Source organism: Strigops habroptila, chromosome 1, assembly GCF_004027225.2.
Source record: "Strigops habroptila isolate Jane chromosome 1, bStrHab1.2.pri, whole genome shotgun sequence".
Classification (NCBI taxonomy): Eukaryota; Metazoa; Chordata; class Aves; order Psittaciformes; family Psittacidae; genus Strigops; species Strigops habroptila.
Genome location: NC_044277.2, coordinates 9,518,365 through 9,541,485, shown reverse-complemented (window position 1 = coordinate 9,541,485; position 23,121 = coordinate 9,518,365). Strand labels below are relative to the sequence as shown.

At 38.8% G+C, this 23,121-nt stretch overlaps 1 protein-coding gene across 5 annotated transcripts in view; it reads right to left on the bottom strand.

Annotated features, from left to right (window-relative positions):
- The window catches only part of CYRIB (CYFIP related Rac1 interactor B), a 101,065-nt gene that overhangs the window by 3,645 nt on the left and 74,299 nt on the right, over positions 1-23,121 (bottom strand). For 3 of the 5 annotated variants that reach the window (XM_030479395.1, XM_030479384.1, XM_030479405.1), the window contains exons 4-12: positions 13,632-13,714; positions 7,683-7,804; positions 5,923-6,028; positions 4,775-4,911; positions 4,054-4,131; positions 3,839-3,955; positions 2,626-2,705; positions 1,406-1,532; positions 570-640 (exon numbers count right to left, since the gene is read on the bottom strand). In XM_030479395.1, coding sequence (XP_030335255.1) covers positions 570-640; positions 1,406-1,532; positions 2,626-2,705; positions 3,839-3,955; positions 4,054-4,131; positions 4,775-4,911; positions 5,923-6,028; positions 7,683-7,804; positions 13,632-13,704 — 911 coding nt within the window. In that variant the 5' untranslated portion in view covers positions 13,705-13,714. Of the gene's footprint in view, positions 1-569; positions 641-1,405; positions 1,533-2,625; positions 2,706-3,838; positions 3,956-4,053; positions 4,132-4,774; positions 4,912-5,922; positions 6,029-7,682; positions 7,805-13,631; positions 13,715-14,766; positions 14,850-23,121 lie in introns of all 5 variants that reach the window. The other 2 variants (XM_030479415.1, XM_030479426.1) reach the window with 2 other exon arrangements.

Genomic DNA, 23,121 nt, shown 5'->3' with positions numbered 1-23,121 from the left:
GCTCCATGTCCTTTTTATGTTGAGGACACCAGAACTGTACACAGTACTCCAAGTGGGGTCTCACAGGAACAGAGTAGAGGGGCAGGATCACCTCCTTCGACCTGCTGGTCACGCTTCTTTTGATGCAGCCCAGGATACGGTTGGCTTTCTGGGCTGCAAGTGCACACTGAAGCCGGCTCATGTTAAGCTTCTCGTCAACCAACACCCCCAAGTCCTTTTCTGCAGGGCTGCTCTGAATCGCTTCTCTGCAGCTCTAAAGCTGTCATCAGCTTTAACTTCAGGTACAATGTCTAGCCTGTCTTACCCCTACAGACTCATTCTTAACCTGTGTGCAGTCAAAGTACGCAAAGAGTTATCTTAGAATTAACAACTTCAAGTTTACAACTTAGCTTTTAAAGCACGGCAGCTTCTTCATTCATCCCTGCCAAGACACATTGGAAGAGAAGCCTGCAATACCCACACTCACCTTTTACCTGTAACCCTGACTGAATAACTTGCTGCTGAAGGAAATGCCCTGGATGAGGTATGAAACTTCATGTAATATATTTCAAATAAAAGAATAAAAGTACCTGAGAGCATTTAGAAGGCCTTCTACACTGTTAGGAGGCTGGTCTTTAAGAACTTTGATGCATCCTTTCATCTAGGAGATAAAAATAATATAGTTATACCTTCTAAGTTGTCAGAAGTGGTTTATATTTAGTTTGTCAAATAAAAAGCTAAGTATTTAAAAATTGCAAAGACATTTTCTTGCTATTAGAAAGGACTTAAGCTTTCAGTATTACATTTGCTTATGACAGAATGCCTTAGCTACTTCAAAACCTGCGTATCTTCAGACAATGCAACTGTGATGTCAAGCTCTGCTTTAATGACCTTAAAAAAAAACCCAAAAGGAACTGTAAACAAAAATCTGTTTATCATAAATCCATTAAGAACAACTGCATTCAGTCAGTGAAATAACGACAAACTGCAGTTAATACAATGAGATAATTTAAAACAACCACGAAGCAGCATTCAGTAACACCATGTATGCCATAGACTTGCAGTCAAACACCAGAAAATTGAAGACTTGAAGGCTGGTGGATGAAGAACTAGCTTTTTACCAGATAGTAACAACCTAGATGCCATTGTTATTTCCAGTCATTCTGATTTGTGTTTTTCAACACAACCACTGTCTACAGGTACTTCAAGACATCACCTAAATTCCTCCAAACAGATTTTTCATGACCTAACAGTGATCATTGATATGTTTGAAGGCCTAGTTTGTATTTCTCACTACTTATGCATATGGTTTGCTAACAGCTACCACCATCCAAAACGTACATCTGCTACTAGAACCTTGAGGACAGAAAAGGAGCCTACACACAATGTAAGTACTCAGAAGATTATTTAGGAACAAGAAACTTACATCAATTTTTGAAGTTTTGGCAAAAGCGCCCACCGGATGCACGTGGTCATAGAGTATGATGACACCCACCATTACCCTCAGACAGAATGATACTGTTTCCTCATTTGTAAACCTGCTTCTATATTCACTGTAATTTAAAAACACAGATTATTATCTATGACACACAAAAGTACATACTAGTGATGCTCAAAGTAAGATTAAAGAGCAAAATCCTACTATAAATCCTCACAGGAAAAAAACCCCAACAAACCAAACCAAATAAAAATCCCAAACCCACCAAGGGGTGGGTTTTGTCCTTTTTCCCTTCAATAACCTGCCTACAAGTCACACCACTGCTTAGAAAGTTCTCTGTAGATAATAAAGATTCTCAAACTGAAAAAAATTAAACCAATACATACTAATCCTGCTGTCAATGCTTCCTACCCTTTTCCCCTCCATACTAACACACATGCAACCCTAACTTCTGACTCAGGTGAAAAAAAAGGGGAAAAAAAAGGCAAGCTCAATGAACAACGCTTAGGTACTTTCTTGAATGGGACAGACCTTTCCTGAGAAGGATAAGAATACAAACATTTGGAGCTCTTAATGTGCCCCAAAACAAATGTACTGTGGTATTTGGAAAGAAGCTTATTTAAATAAGTCGTACCTCATGCCTCAGTAATTTTACCATTGGGAAACTATTTAGAACCCAGAAGAAACATATAAAACAGCCCAAAGTTTAGTTTGACTTTTTGTTCGTGCCCCCAGTGACTCTCAAATTTCCAGCAGACAAAAGACTGCCTTCATGTCTATAAATTGTCTCATAATTCCCCAGGCAGGGGCACTGTCATTTTGTTCTACCCATCAGCCAAGTCAACTTGCAAGTACCGTCCAATCCATTGCCCATAACCTCTCTTTCAGGAGGCCCTAGGCAATCATGCTAAAATAGTGTATTTCCCTGAATTATACATGAGAAAGCCATTTATAAGGAGTGCCAAGAGGTTGTCTAGCTTTTATAGCCATTCTGATTTTAAATATTAATATGTCCAGAAAAGTAGACCGCATGATTTGCATGGCTAGCAAAATGAGACAAGTTAGTACCATGTCAAGGTAAACCAACTAAGTTGGTAAAAAGAAAGCACCTAATTATCCCACTTATATTTCTTTCACTTTATGCGTCACAAGCCATGTCTTAAATACAGTGATAATTCATAGACAATACAAGCACTGTTCATACTCACGGGGTTTCCAGCATGACCCTGCACACACTAGCCATGGTGCTTAAGCAATCTGTAGTATTCTCTATTGGTAAATTTTTATTCTGCAGAAGAAGGTAAGAAAATAAACAGTTTCTACTTCAATTACTGTGAAATATTACACTACAAAACCTACACCAAATCAGTGATCTGCTGGCATGGCAAAGGCAGAGGAATTAAAACCATCAACACAGCTGGGTATGTCAGGTAGCCTTGCACTGATTTGTGACAGTATTACAATATAGATTGGCAACTTACAGAGCAAAGTCTACCATATAGTGTTTGCTTGCTTGTTTGTAGTCAAAAATATACACCATTGATACTACTGACTTTTGGGAAGTTTCAAAGCAATCATCTAACCTGATCTTTCAAGACAGAAATTTCTATAGCCAAATACACATGCATCTGCTGCAACAGTAAGACTTAAAATTGTTGCACACAAACACCTCAAAGAAATGTAAAATAAGAGGCGATTTTTCTTAAGGCATTTCAAGTGTAAAGCAGAACAGGAACAATATTAGAAGATAAATGTATCCTTGTATTAATAATGTAATGTGCTTTTTTTTTTTTAATTAAGAATTAGTGTGCATCTTTGCCTGTAAGACAAAAAATCACCACAGTTATCACCAAGCACAATATTAGTAGTGACTGGACTTTACCACTAATACTTATTTAGGTAGTTAAGGATAAATAGGGATGTGCTAAATGCCAGAAAACTTTTGCAGTTCAGGCTCCTTCCCTCTTCTCCAATAACGTAAATATACTAGACTTTACACAGCTAAACCAGAAGTGTCCTGGGAAGGAGAAAAGGAAGCTACATTTCAACTCCTATTTCGAGCACAGAGAATCAAGCCATTTCCCCTTCAATTTTCTGAAGTTTCTGCTCTAAACCACCACCAAATTTCAGGCAACATACTTACCTCTCCCCACCTCTCTCCTTGAAGATGACTATTGCTACCAACATTGTAATACTGCTATCTGTTCACTTTTGCAACATATCCACAAGGTGGCTGGCTGAACTTACCCTAACCTTCGTGGCATCTGAGAAAGATACTTTATGTGTCTTGAAGCTCCAAAACCAAAAGTTTGATTTCTAGATGCCAGATTAAGCCTGGTAGAAGAGTTCTGTGTGCCAAAGTTATGTCTGGCCTTGCAGTGCTTTGACGTACACTATCCAAGCAACAAATTTACCTCTTACCTCTGACACAAACTTTGTTGTAGCATCACTTAAGGTTTTCAACATTGGCGTTGCTTCAGCATAAAATAAAGACATTCTGTTTGCCAACTCATTATTTACTTCATTCTCTCCCTCTGCCTGTAAAAGAAAAGGAAAAAAGAATTTATTTGTCCTGTACGTGAGAAAGGTAGGTGGTAGTATAAGATTACACTTAATCTCTTCCAAGGGTTACCTACTGGAACATTGTTAATCCTCATACGGCTCAGAGTTCTTCTATAGTAGCTGAAATCATTCTGTATAGCAGGATTTGTCATCTATATAGATATGGAAGCAAAACAGTTTTGACACAGTCAAGAAAAATACAAGTTTTCATAAAATACAATACTGAGAATAAGAAAATGGTCACCCTTCTGAGTTAAAAAGTCTTGTGACATGTTGGGAAGTGGTATATAGAACATGAAGCTTTCTGGTTAAATTCTCTGATTTTTCAGAGCCAGATCTAACAAGAACAAGCAAAGCAGCAGTCTCCTAAAGAGGAGTTTGAAGTTAATAGGTTGGGAAAAGAAAAAAAAGGCTTTGCTAGTTTGACTTCAAGGATAAGACCAGCAAATGAAGATCATTTCAACCTAGTTCTTTGCACATTAGCAAGAAAATAGCTGGACTATGGGTGTGGATATACTAAAAGCAGCAGCATTATCCCAAGAGATATGCCAGATTTGGGTGAAGAAAGATGATTAATATGAACTGAAGTATAACAAGTGCCTGAAGTGAATATGGTATTTCATCAGCTTTCCAGTTTGATCTAACTCTAGGTCATACAAACGAGCCGAGCACAGTAGATAATTTGAGTATCTACTGCATGCTCTACCTAGAACAGAACACAACCCAGATTGCTTCAGTAAATAGACTTGGTTTCCTTTTGCTAGCTTTTGTGCTTACAAAATGACAAGTTCTTACCTTGAGCTCATCAAACCGAAGTGTGAAGTGAAGAATTTCTGCAAACTGCTTAGCAAGAGCCTGCTCTCGCTCCAGGTGTTGCGTTGGTGAGTATGGAGTGCTTGTCAGAGCTCCCAGCAGACCTCGCAATCCTGCCTCTTCAGTGAGAAGAAAACATTTTGCAATATACAACTGCAGTCACTTTTGATCTCTACTGATAAGATATGCTGCATGCTAGGTTTAAATTATACATCTGACAAAATACATGGCAATTAATAATAAAGGGGCTTGATGAACTGTTTCTATGTGCCACTGTTGCCGTATTTACTTAGGAACTGCTGTAAAGACAAGGTCTAACCAGAACTGACAGCCATGAAAAAACTTCAAAGTTTTATTAAAGCTTTATCTGCAATATTTGTGTAAAACATTTCAATAACCTGTGTTAGCAGATTACAGCCTTTAAGACAGCACAGAATTCGAGGGGTACATACCCATCAGCAAAAGTCGTGTTTAAGATAAATTTATAATCCAACTTCCTGCTCATCTTCTTGAGAAAAATATCTCACTTCCTTAACAAAGTAGAACTTGCCTGCAAAGAGCTTCCTTTTTTCATAGGCTGTGCTAATAACTGTCTAAAACTTTGGGGGGAGAAAAATCAAGTCTAATGGGTTTTATTGGCTTAGACACAAATCAGTCAAGTTGGTTTTGTAAGAGTCGTGAATCACCATCTTCAGTATTGCACCTGCAGGAATCAAGATCAGGCATTTCCACAGACCAAATTATTTCTGGCATTTTGGGGGGAATAATACAGTCCCTTTTAAGTACTCTTGGTATCAGAAACATTAACAGAATTAATTCCCACTGAATTAGTCTACTAATTTTCACAACAATCAGTGTTTTCCAGAGTTACTAACATGGTAGAGGAAGAGGATGACATGTATGTTCCCATTCTCTCTCTCTCAGGTATCCACTGAAGCAAGTTTGCTTTGCCATGCAAGAAGGTAAGTACACAGATATAAATAAGATCCAATCCAATGTATGACGGAATACATGCAATAGGTACTTTTATCTACTAACAAGGGCTTGCCCTAGATGTAGTCTCATCTGAATATGTCAAATGTACTACTTAATGAAGACAAAACCCCCCAAGTTAATACCATTCCACTTACCTAGTCTTTGAGAAAATTCATAGAATTTCTTTAGCTTGCCTACTAGTGGAACAACTGCACCCCATGCCTTCTCTTGCAGCTTCTCATCACTGGGATGCTGTATTGCCTTCAAATTAGAAAAAAAAGAGGGGAAAAGTATGCTTAGACTAGGAATAACTGATACAGTACCATAAAAAAAAGAGAAATATCTATACAGGACAATTGAAGAGCTAGTAATTGAAAATTCTACCTACTGAGATGTTTCCAAGTTGAGAGACAAGCCTGTACTAACACATGTCTGTTCCAAAAAGCTCTAAATACTTGTGTTGAAAATAAGTATCCTGAATAGGAAAACAACTTAGAGAGAAGATAAAGAAACTGTTAAAAATAAAGCTCCTCAAATAAGAAAATTTACATAACCAGGCCTGGCATGTTAAAATCAACAATTTCACTGGGGTACCTCCAAGCAAAAAAGTTTAGTGATCAAAGCCTTATCCTAATGTTGGCGTCCATCAGCAATTTCTGAATTTGCAAAGAAAAAAACCCAAATCTGCTGTGAAATTCAGGCTAAATATTACAGTAGGAACATTTAAGCATAATCAATAACATCAAGCACCATCAAGACACGGTGTATGCCAGAGCTTTGAGGTATACATGTATAGCCCAGTGAACATCCCAGACAGATAAATCCTTAAATTCAATGTCTCCAGGTTTTTACCAAAGAAATTAACTACTTAATAATTGAAAATTACTAAGAAAATAGAAGTAAAAATGCTCATAACTTTCCTGATGCATCTTCACAGTCAAGTACTCAATTCCAAAATCTGTTTCAGTCAAACCCAGCCTGTGAGCTCTAGCACACTCCTGCCTGGTCCCTATAACATTTCCTTCTTGTGGTGCTACTTCCTCTCAGGAGTGTCTCTTGTCTTTCTTGATGGGAGCTGCAGGCTTCCTTCCTGATCCTGCTGCCTCCTCTTTGAAGAACAAATAAGCTGTTTCCCCTCCTAAGGGTTTTGTGTGACACAGCTACCCTTCTTAAACCTACCTTATGAATTCAACAGAGAAAACCTCATGGTACTTTAACTAAAGCTGAGTGGCTATGAGTATCTCAAATTCATCTGGAGTGAGCAGAGACTCCTCCTATCTAATATTACTTCTGAGGGTGTGTTACAGTGGGTAACTCTTCACTTTTGCAGCAAAGCAGCCTCCATTGCTACATCTGAGGAAGAAGGAAAGGGGGTTGGAAAGAGTATTTATTCTACCCTTTCTCAAAGGCAAAGGAGAAATGGAATGACATGCTGTACAGAAACTTTACTTCTGTTCCAAATATCTACTTTAGTAAGTAAAAGCCAATTCAAGGGAATTTAAAATAAGATGCCTTTTGTGTAAGGATTACCACACATCAGACCTCTCCAATTAGCATAGAAAAAGATGTCGACACTACTCAATACTGCACTAGAGTCACGCCAGGCCCTTTCCAAACTCACCGCTAACTCAAGAGCTGATGTGGGAATATAAAGAAAAATCAATAGCAACAATTCCATAAAAAGTCTGAGAAGCATCATTTGCTATTACTTATGTGCATTAATATTATTGAAACAAGCGACATCTGTTTCACTGTTAAAAAGGAACATTCCAGAGCAGAAATTCAGGACAGCAATTTTAATAGACAACATGCTCTGCCAAAACAGCTCCTGCAAGCAAAGTTAAAATCCAGCAGTATTTGGTTAGGATGAGACAATGAACAACCACAGGTTGTACACAATAACGCTCTAGCTCACCTCTCGTATTTCATGGCCAGCTCCTCTATATGACTGCAAGTCTTCCAGTATTCCTTCTGCATCCTTTAACACTACATTCACCTGATTATAAATTTCCTTTTCAGATTCTGTAGGTTGGGCATCTAAACAGTAGAACATATTAAATATATATATATATATTTAACAACAATATGGAATTCAATAGGCAGACCACCACCTACAGGGCAAATTCTTCATGCAGCAACTCATCAAGAATTTTCATTCTCAGAAGAGCTGCTATGATGTATGAGGAACTCCAATAAAGTAATGGTATTCATTTTAGTAGTCTTTTAGCTTCATTCAGCATCCCAGAAATCCACCTGGAAACTATCCTTCCTGACTGATTTGGAATTGAGTTACGAGAAGAAATCCTGACAAATTGTCTTTATGGGTATCCCATCAATCTCACCTTGGAGTGCAGTACAAGCTCTGTGAAAGAGACTTAGGAAGGCACTCAAAGACACACTCACTGCAGATATTACAGGAGGTGCAATGTCTACTGTTAACTAGAAACATGGCATCAGATTATTTTCCATCTTCCCTGCTTCTCCTTTTACTGGTTGGGAAAGGAGTCACATCTTTGACTTCTAAATGCATTTAATTCTCAAAACATATTCTTCACTGCACCAATTGCAAAATCAGAGCTGACAAGAAGATGATCTCATGTAAACCTGTTTTGGTGGTGGTTTTTTATCCTCCCTCTTTAAGAACATATGCTGTGTCTCAGTTTTTCTGTAAGTAGAGACTTTCCAAAAGCATATTTGATCAACATTTTGAAAAGCTACTCACACACATTTAAAAGAAGTGTGATTCAGTAAGAAGTATGTTTTGAGAAGAATCAACAAAAGGCTTTAACTTTTAAAAATAACCACCTAGGACAAATATCTCAGACCTGGTTTAAGTGGTACAAAATCAATTTTTCTTTCAAAATCCTGATGGCAGCTGTAAGGTTAGTTCCTTTTAGACTGATGCTAAAACAATTATAGTCAATGAAGCTGCTGCTGAAGCTGTTATAAAAATGCACTTCTCTTTACATGGGCAAAATATGTTATGAAATAAATATCAAGTATTTTAATCCAGGGTTTCCAATGCCAAAAGCCAGGGTATTAATAATAGATTCTTTCTTATTGGGACAAATAAAAGCTATCTACAGACAAATATATCCTCATGATTTTGTGCAATTTGAAGAGTCTGGAAAGTGTCTTTTTTTAAGTGCTTCTTCCATGACCAATATAACTCCCACTAACAGGGATGGAAGTTACATACTTACATTAAACCCAAAATAAATTAAAAATCACAGCATCCTAGTGTTACACAGTAGAAAAAAAGAACATTAGAAAACAAATTATATTAGGAGAAAGCTAGTTCCACATGCATTGCCTGTCTGGATTTTGCTGTAATTTTTGCATAACACTTATTACTTTTATGGTTTAATGCATAGAGAGTGGGCATTATTAGCAAATATGCCTATATATAGACCTTGCAACAGTTTAACTGTGGTATTTTGAGAACCATCAAGAATTAGCACAGGTTAAAAAAAAAGCTGGTCACTCCTTTAAAAACCAGAAGTATAAGAGCACCACATTGATTAGGCATCGAGTAAAAGTGGCCAGTGCTTTTCAGATCATCACAAAGGTCACATTTATAATTTTGAAAGCTGCTGAAGACTGCTGTAAGACATGAAGACAAAAAATGAGGGAGAAGAGCAGACAGGTAAGCACCAGTTGACTGGCAGCAGTTCATGCACAAACATGAAATGCTATAGTGAAATACAGACTAAACCGTGAAGCTCTATAGCATTCCAGATTGTGTTGTTAAATAATGCAATCAAGACTTGCCACTTGGATCGTCTCACACTGAGCACATCTCTTGCCTATTTAATTTTTCATGTCATTTTTTCTTTACCCTCTCTAGTAAGGAGAGTTCATTTTTCAACATGGAGGGGGGGAGGCACAGCAGAAGGGCTCGTGAGAACTCCTCATTTCAAAACCCACCAACAAGCAGAACAGATGCAGCACTACGACCTTCCAAGCTCAGAAATGAAAAATCATCTCCCAGATACAAATTAAGTGGTCTTCACTGAGCAGCTGGCTATGCAAGTCAACATCCTCAGCACCTCTGCTAGTCTGTTCCACTTAGGATGTAATCAGCCAACTACCATATTTCATTTCCCTAAAATACTCCAGAATATCTAAACTGATTATTTATACTTAATTTCTAGGGTTGGTGGTTTTGGGGGTTCCTTGCTTGTTTTGATTATGACAAACTTCTAAATATATAAATATATTAAATATATACTAGGTGTATATATACACCTAGTCCTCTCCAACAGAAGTAATCTATAAACCTGATTTGTCCCAACTAAGCTCGTCTCCCATCTGTAATTCTCCTGTACTTAGAAAAGAGCTCAAATTTAAGAAGCAATCCTACATTGTTTTATAACAGCATCCTAAATGCATTGTAGAGTGATCAGGATAGATTTAAAAGGCACAATATAGAAAATGTTCAAGCCCTAGTGCTGACTGACTCAGAGCAACTGACTTACTTGCTTCTCATGCTGGTTAGGGCACTGCATTCTGAAAGCCTATCACAGGTGGAGAAGGAGGAAAAGACTCCTCTTTCCGAGCACTGCTGTAATGCTGAATAGATGGAGGTAGCATTCCCCTATACCAGGATGTACCTGATATGGGTACAGATCAGCTATGGGACTTTCATTTGGGAATCACTGATTGTGGAACTCATTTTCCTCAATGTGGAGTGCACAGAACAGGAAAAGGAGTTTTATGCCTGGAGTTAGTCTTGACAGGTAAGAAAAAGCAACCTGCAATGCCAGGCATGCAAAGAGCAGGATGAAAGAGGGATTTCCCTCTTCCCCTTCCATGGATGTAAGTTCCTGTTACAACTTTATGACAAGGCTTTGCCTTTACCCAGAAATGTTTCCCATAGAAAGAATAATACAGTCAGCACAGCTCACTGACATGTTCTGAGGTTTGATATTGTTGCCAAGGGAGCTGACCCAAGGTAACGTTCCCATTTTAATCCAATAGTAAGAAAAGTGAAGACTGAGATCTCTCAAGCAAATGGGGAGTTCATCTTTAAATTAACTTTAATCAGAACTAGATGTAATATACAGTTAAGAGTTCAGAAAGCTCACACAATAACGTATTAGAGACAAAAGAGTAGACTTGAAACAATATACAAACGCTGTTATGTGAACTAAATGCTATGGAAGTATGACAACATATTGCATGCGGGGAACACACACATTTAGTGACTATTTCAAAATACATTTGGCTAGCCTACAGAACTAGCAGGGAGAGAAATTTAGGGTTAAAAGTTTATACTGCACAGCAAACACTATTTAAACTGAGATTTTTCCCAGGGAAGAACACATCAAGTCATCTGAAACTGGCTGGGACAAAAACTCACAAGCAAGGGAGAGAAAAATCCCAGACTGCTGGAGATGAAATAATTTATTCATCTCTATCATCATTACTATGGAGAATGCTATCTCTGCGGCTCCTCTGAAACCCAGCCAAGTTCTTTGGAGGTAATGCAGAATACTTCCAATGCTAGCTTGAGATCACCATCTGCAACCAAAAGTACTCTGTATTTTAGCTCCTATTGAAATCAGTAAATTTGGAAAGGATTTGCACTGTGACAATAATGACACCAAAGTAAAAGCTGAGCTCTAAGTTTCCCACATTGTAGATGGCTGGTTTATGTTAACGATATTGTCCTTACAAAGCTGTGCCTTTTCCTCTGCTCATGTTAAAGTGGCACTGCAGAGACTTTAGTAGAATACTTAAGCCAACTATTTGTGTCAAATAGGTAAGGTGAATGACCAAAGAAAACATTAGCTTAACCAGTGTTAAGGCAAGGAAAAGCCAACAGCCCATTATATCATTTATTGGACTATTTTTTGCATGCATTCTGATAGTCACACAAATCATTACAATCTAGCACCAAGATAAGTATCTTGAAAAACATAAGTATCATAGAAGCCAGTTAAAAACCTTTCTAAATTTGGAGTTCGTATGCCTATAAAGCTTTATGGCGTTAGATTTTTAGCTCTTTATTGTATCGTGCAATAAACTTTCAAGTAGCCTGCTCACTCCAGAGATATATAGGGGTTTAAGAACAAAAGACTTCAAACTGCGTATTATTGGGCCAGGCATAACATAGAATTGGCAAATTTGTTTTTAATACAGAGCTTACTTGCTCTTCCACATAAAAACACAACGTTCAATATCACAAGATTAAGTGCCAAGTCTTGAAGAAAGATCTTGACTGTGTCAAAGCCAAGATCCTGTCAAGGCAAGCTATCTGAAACAGAGTAGAAAGAAGCATGGATACACAGTATAGCAGCAAAAACAAACGCAGGACAGGGTCCAAAATGAATAAAGAACAGTCTAACAATTCAGCCATAATATAAGTAACTTGATTTGACTGCGTATGTAAACGTTTCATGTCAGCAACCTGCTTACTCTCATGCCAAATCTTGTTCATGCTCGAAACATGCACTTTAAAACAAAATTAATAGCTAAAGAATTGATTTTTAATAGCAATTTTTATTGCAATTGATTTTAGAATTATGCCTTGAGTTTAATTTAGTCCAGGTAACTTGAATTTCATTTAGTCCAATTAAATAGCCAATATTTGCAGATTAAGCCGGAGCTTCACAACTCCAACGTTATCCCATATGAGTTCTTCCCAATTCACTATGTCTTGCCTATTCTGATGATATAAGAGAGTTGAAGTAGTCTTAAACAGTTTCGCTTTCTGATTTTTGAACACAGCCCTTGATTATCTTCCCTTTATGAATACTTTATATGGCTATCACTTTCCATTAACAATATATTCAGAAGAGAGACTTGATAACATCAACAGTACAGCATAAGGGTTTAAAGATGTTATAACTTTAAAAGTCACTGAAGCAAAAACGTATTTCTCCATGCATTTGCTTTCATATTAGAATTAATATAACCAACTGCTACTGTTTCATCGAACAACTGAAAGATAATTTGGGGGAGGAAAAGAAGATACAATGAATCTCAAATTATCCATATCACAATACTTCATCAATTTTTTTATTATGCTATTCCACTGTATTTTATTACACGGTCAAAACACATTTGAACATTAAGTTTTCTTATTTTATGCTTGCTGATGTACAGCTGGGCAAAGCAATAGCATAACCCAAAAGAAAGTAATTAAACATGCATAGCAGCAGCCAACAACACTTACCTGCCATTCCTAGGCTATGTCATGCAACAAAAACTAAAAGCAGGAATACTAACAATATGTGAACCTTCCAGAACACTTGGCATTGACCAGACAAGCTATACACCTCTTCTTTTCAAAAGCAATCTCATCTCTATAGTCGGAGCCCCCCTTTTAAGGAGGGATGAGGTTAACTGTCAAATTTCAATGCCACATCAAATAAGGTTCACATAGACACCTTTAACATGATGATGCTGGAGAGCTATGAATAGCTGTAGTGAGCCAATCTGTATATGCAGCATTATCCAGTGGCACACTGGAGGTGAAGAAGAGACAATCAGGCTTCCTATTTAATCCTTCCTCCATGTATCCCCTTGCAATTTCAAATAATCTTCAAACAGTCTTCAAATAGTTTAAATTCTTTGATTAAAAGCAGACAGCACTTTGGTTTAAAACAAGAACCATATCAGATTCCAACAACAAAATATCATTTGAAAGCCCTCCCTGAAATAAATACTTTACATTTTGGAAATGGAGCCTATTTGAAAACAGATTATTGCTTTCTATAAAAGATCAGCAAACAGTTATCCATAGCTCAGGCATGCAAAGCTGTTAGAAGGATGGCAAAGTGAAAACATACATTTAGTACATGACAGATGCAGTCTACTGCAGGCAAAGAGTAATAGATATATAAAATCAACTTCTCACTTTCAAAATCAAGGAAAAAATTTGGCCCCTGCTCAAGGTCTGTGCATGTCAAAACTTTTAGAAGGTTCCCCATGTTAAGGTACCTGCCAAGACAAGAATGAGAGAAAAGACAAATTTCTTTTTACAAGAAGGAACAGCCCAAATATAGTTGATTGAAGCAGTGGGGGAAAGAAGACCAGAGAGTTCCATCAGGCATGAACCCGTCCTTCAGGCTGTCGCCCTGATGGGTGGAGGGAGACCCCATCGAGGACGTTCAGGTGGTGGTCCCAGAGATGCAATGCAGCTTTCCCGTGAGGAGTGACTCTGTCACCAACATCTTCAGAGCTGCCCCTCTGAGAGAGGCAGGACTCCAACCAAAGGCCTTGCCAGTGACTCATTCTGTCCCGGTACACCCTAGCACCAGTGTCCTGAGCAGGAGTACCACGTTGAAGGCCAAGTAGCATATTTGCAAGCATTGACATTGTAGCCATGCTACAGATTTTTACCTGATGGGACAACAGAAGGAAAGAGCTTGAATTTTGTCAGCCCTTTGAATTTTGTCAGAAAGCCATTAGAGAAAAACGCATCGAGATACATCACTTCAGTGTGCAGAAAATGCCGACACGGGAATACCACAGATCTTTTACACAAGGTGCCCAAGACATCTGAGAACCTCAGACAATTCCGCTCTGGATTTTTGGATGTAAAAAGAAAATGCACATTAACTGCACCATGAAGAACCAAACCAGGATCAGGAATGATTTTGTACTCGCTCTTGGATAAGACAGGATTACAGTGAACAACTGCTCAGCACAGATTACTATGGCATACTGACAGAATTTTTCATTGTATGATTATTTGATTTGCAGGCAGATGGATGGACATCACTGACCACAGAGACCCAAAATGACTAAGCACAAGGAAAGAAAATTTACACAGTAGCATGATGGTGGCTTGGCTACTACTGGAAAGGAAAATAAAAAAGAATTAAAAGAAAAACCAAAATAGAGGAATGGAAAAAAATAACCCAAAACATGCAACTCTTCCAAATTGCAGATTTGCAACTGAGTCCCCTGTAGCCTTCACTGCAGCAGGTATAAGCAACCCTACTGTTACCATTCTAAATGCACCAGCTGTGAAGGGCCGAGAGACTTACTTTCAAAATCCAAGAAAAAATGTGCTGCATTGTGGTCTATGTCCCTGGTTAGCACCTTAATGAGATTACCCATGCCAGCAAACCTAAAAATAAAAATGGCAAGATAATTTAGTTCCAACAATCAGTTCCTATTTTCAGTACACGCCTGGGGCTCACTGGAGCAGGGCTCCCATTGAGTTTTGCACACTGGATGCCTCACCTTCTGGTGGGAAGTAGAAAATGTGCACAGTACAGCACATTTCCACTGCCCTTCTTCTCAGCGAGGAGTGATAGATGAAAAACAGTACGAGTTATAGGTTTGACAAAAATAAAGATCTGAATTATTGGCTCTTTTTCATCTTTAATACACTTACAGAACACGTTAGCTACAATGACTGAGCAATTGTTCTCGTAACTGCAGCAACCCACAGCCAAAGCAGCCATTATTACTTAGGACAAAAGCAACCTCAAATGGAACTGGTGTCATCATAAGCCTGTATTTTTACTATCTCTATATAATCCAAAACAAATTTTGGAATGTCTCTCAGCAGTCATCTGTGGCCAATGAACAGCTTTTCCTGTTAAATCATGTACAGTGATAAGTTAAAACACAAGTTAGACTTTCCCAAAACCAGGAGATAATCAAGTTCAACAGTTCTTCTTGTGCTTGCTGTCACATCCCAGCTAAAAGTGGAAGAAAAGTAGTCATTAGATTACTCGAGGTCAGATAAACAAGAGAAGCAGTTTTAAACGTTACCATGAGTTTCAGATATCAACACCTTCGGTCGGACTATGAAAAGAGCATTTCATAACAAGGCAGCTTTTTCAAGGACCCTCCCATGTTCTACAGAGGCTGAAAATACAGTTAAGTAGCATTGCCCTCAAATACCAGGAGTTCACTGGAGCGCTGCTGCAAGACAAACACAAGATGCTCCCCAAAACTTTGATTTCAAATTATTCAAGAATAAGAAGACATCAACAGCCTGACATTTGGATTCAAGATCTAAAGAATCAAGTTTCAAATGAGCATAACTATATCAACCTACTAGTGTATGCCCCTTTTTCCCCTGATTCTTTCTTTTACCTAGAGGGGGGTAGCATGACAGTAAGACCCATTAATTTATTAGGAATCAGTGAAACTGAAGCAACATGAAGTCAAAACAAACTGTCTGCCAAAACAAGTTTTCAGAACCTGTGTTGGCAGATTTCTTGAGTTCCATAAGGAAAACACAACTGGTGTGTGAGGGAAAAGCAAACTAAGAACAGCACATAGTTGACTTTTCAGGATCCACAAGGATCAGTAATAACTCACACAATCAGCAAAAGCTAGAGAAGGAAGGGGAATTAATCCCAGATTGTTGAAAATTACCCGGTGTCTGCTCCAACATCTTCTACAGAATGCTCAAACAGTTAGAAATCTAGATTTTTATCAAAGTGACTTTGCATATAATCTAACTAATCACAGTGATTCTGCACACAGAACTTCATCACTAGGTGTGCACTTGCTTTTTTGCACATTCAACCTTCTCCTTGAAACTCAAGCAAAAGCAAATGCTTCCTAAGCATTTGAACTCAGTTCTTTGGAAAGTCAGGTCAGATTTCTGAGCCTGTGAAAACCACCCCTTATTTAAGGAAGTTTTAAATTAGGATGTCTAGGTTAGACACTTAAGATCTAATCCATCAAAACATATTTCTTCAAAGAGGCAGCTTTTCCAGAGCTTTCACTTATAGCTTAGTCAAGTCTTCAAATGCTACACGTGCACCCATGCTGTGTAAACAAACAACATCAGAAAGCAGAGAAATTACTCTTCTGTGTCTAGCTAGCATGTTCTGTAACACAGGACTGAATAAGTCACTTTGTCCACTCCCCAATAATGAGGACGTTCATAATGGCGAAAAAGCTAAAACAGAAGCATACTTAAACAAATACTTCCAACAGGGACAGCAAAAAGCCAAAAGTACAAGCTACTGAGTCTGTAGATTCAGATTTCAAAAAGAAACCCCAGTCTCAGAAGAGTGTATTACATATTCCAGTATTAACAAGCAAGCAGCAAATACACAGCAGTGAACAGTGTTACCTGCCTGAAGAGAACTCTATCCCTACAATTATTGCCATGCTTCAGCTCTTCAGTTACACCATCCCATCCTCCACCAATTCAATACTTCAACTAAATGCCTCTATACAGGTTTTGCCTTTGATATTAACCAGTCTCCTAAAAGTTTCCAGGGTCATGCATGTGGTTTAAATATTGGATAACATTACTTCTGAAGGTCAGAGTAGGGGCATGCTTGTAGGGCTGAAATATTTTGAAGGGAAGTTTACAGAAGAGCATATAGCCACTGCAGAACAGGCTGTTTAACTGAATCCCTACCACTTCCTAAAACAAGTAAGGGGTCAGAAATTAGGTTTTGCAATACAAATACCTTCATTCAGACCTTCATCCCTCAGAAAAGTTTGCCACCAAGGATATGTGGTTTCTATTCTGGGAGTGAGTTTAACAATATTAAAGCACAATAAAGGGTTTGCTGTACAATGAAACGCTGGATATGAAACAAATTCAAGCAGAAGATGCAACTGGCCTAATGGTAAGAGTTCAGTGAACAGCCTCTCTGAGAAAAGGAGAGGAATTGAAGATGATGAGAATCCATTAATTCAACTACTACAACAAGATGACAACATGTGCTATAGGAACACATTTCAATTTACATGAATACAAAGCTGCATGAACACTTGTTCATAATGAAGTTCATAACAGACCTCTTCCCTTATGCATTCAGCACGCTGAAGAAATCTTCATAAACTTTAGCCATGTCACAGGTGTGCATACAAGAGACAAGATCAAATTTGCTGTCTTAGCAGCAAAGCTTTCACCACAGATTCAGTTTTTATGGAGTGACTGGAAATCCGGCATAAGCTGAACAGAGTACTTTTTAAACTTGTATCAAGAGGAATTCTAACAGCTGCTAAAGGATCTCAAGTGTTGCTTAATACCAGAAGATTTGTTGTGTTTTAAGAACTCTGAAAATGACCATTCTTCCAACTTATAATCCAAAAAGACTTTAAGAAGTAAGAAAGTGAGCTTGAAAACTCAATTTAGACAAAAGTTGAGAAGAGATAAATGATCTAGCATTTCTTAAGACGACACCTCCTCTCTCCCTAGCATTCAAGGTAATAAACGCAAGATCCAACAGACAGGAATTTACTCTTCTTGCTAGCCTAAGTACTAGCTTCTCGACCTCTGAAATGGCCTAGAAACAAGAACACATGGTGTCACAGCGTGGAACTTCCCAGATGTGTGGAAGCAGCTGTGGGTCAACACGCCGTGGCTCAGGTTAGATGGCTCCACACTTCTGTACATTACTTTCCTTCAAAAGACATAGCTAAGCAGCACGAAGAGCTGACCTGTTGCACTTAGGGAGAACCCAACAGAGGGAAAAAAAAACCCTGATCTTTCTGAGACGCTGCTGTTTCAGCAGAACCTGGATCAACTCAATCTAGCTCAGCAATGCCTCAAGGTCCTGACAGATCTGGATTAGAGATTCTTGTTTTGTTCAAGATGGCTCATCATTTGCATTTCTGCTGGGCCCAAAACACATGACAGAAGGCCCACTACTGCCTCTAAGACTAAAGATTGTGACAACCTGTGTGTAGTAAAAGAGAATTTACAAGAATAGCCATTACAGTTATCTTCAGGGACGTCTTCTGCTATTTGATGCCCTGTAAAAGCATTGCCAGCATGGAAGATGTTGGTAGTTCTATGAAGACCTACCTTGCTAAGTGGCATGCCCAGCCAGTGCTGATCTAACCAAGCACTCTTCCAATTCCCTTGGAAGTCCACAACTTCAGCTGAAGTAAGCAGACTTAGTGTTTTAGAAAGCCAGATGTGGTTCCAGTTAACTAGCCCTCACGCTGAGCTACCCTTGCTCAGTAAAGGACATCCTCCAGCACTAACTGCATCCTTCTTGGGCCCATTGCCACACCAGTCAGTCCCAATTCAAGAAAGACTGGAGCCTGGATCAAGACCAAAGCCAAGGGCAAGCATCTTACTGACTGTGTTTTATATCCTGAAGCTGGGCTTTGTGTGAGAGCCGAACAGCTGACCCAGAACACTGGCCAGAGGTGACTTTCATGGGTGCTAACACACCTTTTGACCCACAACTGTTCTAGCGCAACTGGAACGAAATCCATACTGAAGTTGTAATTCTTATCAAGAAGAATTTTGCAATCATCAACATCTGAATATCCACATATCCAGCCTTAAGTACAGTTCAATCACAGAATACCAGGTTGGAAGGGACCTCAAGGATCATCTGGTCCAACCTTACTTGGCAAAGCATGACCTACACCAGATGGCCCAGCACCCTGTCCAGCCAAATCTTAACAGTGTCCAACACTGAGGAGTCTGCCACTTCCCTGGGGAAATTATTCCAATGGCTGATTTTCATTCTGAAAAATGTTTCTGTGTCCAGTCAGAATCTCTCCAGAAGTAACTTGTACCCATTACCCCTCGTCTCTTCCTTTTTACAAGGAGTCTGTCTTCTTTGTAACCACCCTTTAAATACTGGAACATGGGGATAAGGTCTCCCCTGAGCCTTCTTTTCTCAAGGCTGAACAGACGCAGCTCTCTCAGCCTTTCCTCACACAGCAGCTTCCCAGTCCTTTGATCATCTTTGTGGCTCTTCTCCAGACCCTCTCCAGCATGTCCACATCTTTTTTGTATAGTGGGGACCAAAACTGAACTCAGTATTCCAGGTGTAGTCTGACAAGCACCGAGTAGAGGTTTAGGTTGCTATCAATTTGCTCTTCCACAGCTTCAGATTACCAACTTCTGTCCAATTTTATTTGGTATTCTCATTCAGAATACAGTACACTTCAAAACTGTTTTTTTCCCCCCAGGGTTTTATTGATTTTATAGTGCAGTGTCCAAAGGTAACTCTTTAAGTAAACTGACAGTGTAAGATTCAGTAAAAGCACATTTTAGGCCACTGAAGTCTTCTCTTGCCATGAATCCAACATCATAAAATCAGAGCAGAAAATCCCCACTAGTCTCTGTCCAAAAACTGACTGTCCCTGTGAAGCTGCCCAGAATCCCTCCTGGCATGCTCTGTACTCCAGCACAATACTCGAGCCACGTGGAGCAGGTTATGGGAAATGAGAGCATGAGCCAAGAACATGGTTTAAACTTGACCTACTTGCAGAGGAAGACATAAGGAATGCCACATTTGATTACAATGATTTGGCCCATTACAGCCTTATGGGGTTGTATGATGTTGTGTGTAGTGTCATGATCAGACAAGCGGAAACCAAAGGCATATTTTCAAAACAAGCCTTGCACGCATGCCCTTCGTGCTGAAAACATCCCCGACACATTTCTTCCTTCTTTTTTCCCCCCTGAGCTTAGCCCAAGGGAGATGTAATAGAAATACATGATTCAACTAAATTCAGCTGAGAACTAAAATTTCCCCCTCTCACACCTGACCGAAAAGCTGTACGTTAACAAGGATTTTGCTTGCAGTTGGCGAGCCGCTGGAAAACTTCCTCTTGTTCTAGGTAAAATGCTACAAAGATGTTTGTCACATCTTTAAATTAGCTTTGTTTTATTGGAAGAATGGCACACTTGTAAACTAGTCAGAAAGACATTAAATGAATAGATAAAAAAAGGTGTTTGTGACCATTGAAGAACACCTGCTTCAAGAAAACAGTGTCTCACCTTTTGGAAAAGCATTAGCTATTCCCAAGGCTACGTTTAATGAAGCTTAAGACTGAACAGGAACATCCAGAGTACAAAAATTGTATGCCACAAAAACCTCGTAGCCCTGTTCTGGAGTTTGGAGGAAGAAGTTAAGCACAGTAAGTTAACAGTATATGGAGAGCACATCTAATGGAAAAGCAAATATTTTCCTCCAGAGATCAAGTTTTAAATTTTCAATTGGTCATGTATGTGTGCCATAAACCTCTGATTCAGAGATACTTTGCTAAAATAATAAGTGAAAAGCACTTGTAGCATTAAAAATCTAATGTTATAGTATAACACTACAGTCTTATAACAGTGTTACTCCATAAAAACCTAGCTGAACGTCTCCCTGTACTGTTCTTCTAGAACTATAATCCTATCAGGCTGGCAGTTGTTTCAAGGCTTACTGAACATTTTCTGCCTATAGTATCTGGCCATGAACAGGGAGGGGGAAGACTGAATAGGTGGCTGCCCACATCAGCTGAGTCCCAGGCAGCCCTTAGCAACACATGCTATCAGCGAGCAGACAGCCTATTGGATCGAGCACCCTCTTCTCTCCCAATGAAGCAGTTAAGCTTCACGAGCAGTGAATATATCTGCCCACAACCTTAGAAGCTAGGGAGTGCTGCCGAGATGGAAACAGGTTTGCAAACTACAGTGCGGGAATCACACTTTTCAGAAAGATATAACATTTTCCTTGGATCCCAACATGTTTTTCCTAGTCTAATGCACGTTTATTTCTCTTGATAGAGAAGCACAGATGCCCTCTGATACATACTAAGTCCTACTACTGATAGTACTGGTATTTAAACTAATAAAGGTTTGTCATTAAACAAAATCCCCAAGTAATAAAACACATTGTCTGGATAAGAAATAATTACTGAGGTAATAGTAAGAAAGTAGCAGTTTTCACTCATAGCCTGGAACAGAGACCATCACATGGAAACTATCAGCTTTAGCTTTAGGAAGGAGAAGCTTGGTGCCTTTAGCTTAAAACAAGTTAGATTTTGGATAAGCTGGTCTCTTTTTGAGGACAGATCATAGCTATAGTAATATTATTAATATTAGAAGGTATCAATTCAGATACTGACACCCAACTGTTGAATCAAGCACATATGAAGTGCCACACCACTCACCAGTTGTACATAAATCACAGAGTTTCCTTCATTGCTGGACAAGTTGTTCTAGCAAACGTAAGATTTCATCAGTTTCTATATACACTTTTATGACATACCTCGCAGTCCGAACCTCTGCAAGGATCTGAGCACTGCTTTCCATGCCTGACACCTAGTGGTTACTGTTCCACAAGCCACTAATTGCAAAGCAACTATGAAGAAGAATAAAACATATGCAAACAAAAAAATCCCAATCAGACCTGCCAAAACCCAACCCACCCATGAATTCTTGGGCTTCAATCATCAGTACCTTATCTGCATAGTGGAAAAACAATGTGTACAGCCAGATAGAAAGTGGATTTGTACAGGAAAGTAAGTATTCAGGCTACTTAAAAGCTGTTTCAAGCTGCCTCTGATGTCAGTTCTTTTGGCTCGACTGACTGTGATACAATAAACTGTTTTAGTTGAAACTGAAGTTAACTTTTTTTTTTGAGATCACACATCATCAATAAAGTCTCCTTTCTGAACAAAACCGAATTCAAAACTTGCCATATCAGGAAAGCGGAGGCCTGCCAGGGAAAACAGACGAGTGAAAAAAGGCTCACATTCCTCAAAACCAGAACTGTAAAGCATGGTCAGGTCAGTATTTATTCAGTCCGGTTTTCCACTTAAAGGAAATCAAGGAAAGGCACTGAAGAATCCACAGTTCCTTTAGGAGAGGCAGTCTGGAAGCTTTATTAATTTGGGAATATTTTAGTGGCACAACTGATACTGAATAACTTATTTGACAGGAGCTACAATAAAATAACTAAGCGTGCCCACACATGTCTGGAATAAACCCCAATTTGTCTGGAAGGATTGCTCTTATGTTTAAAACAGAACTTGTATTGTAAAGGGGAGAGACTATGCTCCAGAAATCTGCTCTGATTTACCCTTCAACAAGTAATTGGAGATTTCTTCCAAGAGTGAATCTGGGGCTAAAAAATAATTAGATGTGTTTTCCTCTTTCAAAATGATACAATATGCTTTCTAACTTAATTCTGCATAATGCTCTTTTTAATACAATTACATTGCAACCATCAGGAAAAGAGGTATTTTATTTTTAGTTCAGGGACATTTCCATTTCAGTGTAATTTACACTCTGCTTTCTCCTTCCGTTTGAAATCTTAAAAGCCTCTTGCAGCGCTGTAACTGCTCCAACAGAGGTCACTACTCTACAACTTGATCCTCCAGAGAAAGGGAAGCTTGTAACTAATGTGTTCAGGCTCTCTCAGAGCCTTACAGCTCTTACAGCAATTTTCTTCCAGCCCAAATACCGCATTTAGTTCATGATACCGTGGCATTATCATGGAAACTGGGGCTGATTCTGAATTCTGTCTTCTTCAAAGTAAGCTGAGAACATTCTATTTTTATCAGGTACATAACGATGTAAGAAGCCATTTAACAAGAGATATGGTAGATTTACAGATTGCTTTTATGATTTTACAGACAAATTTGCTCTACAGAAGATGGTATGCCTATTGGAA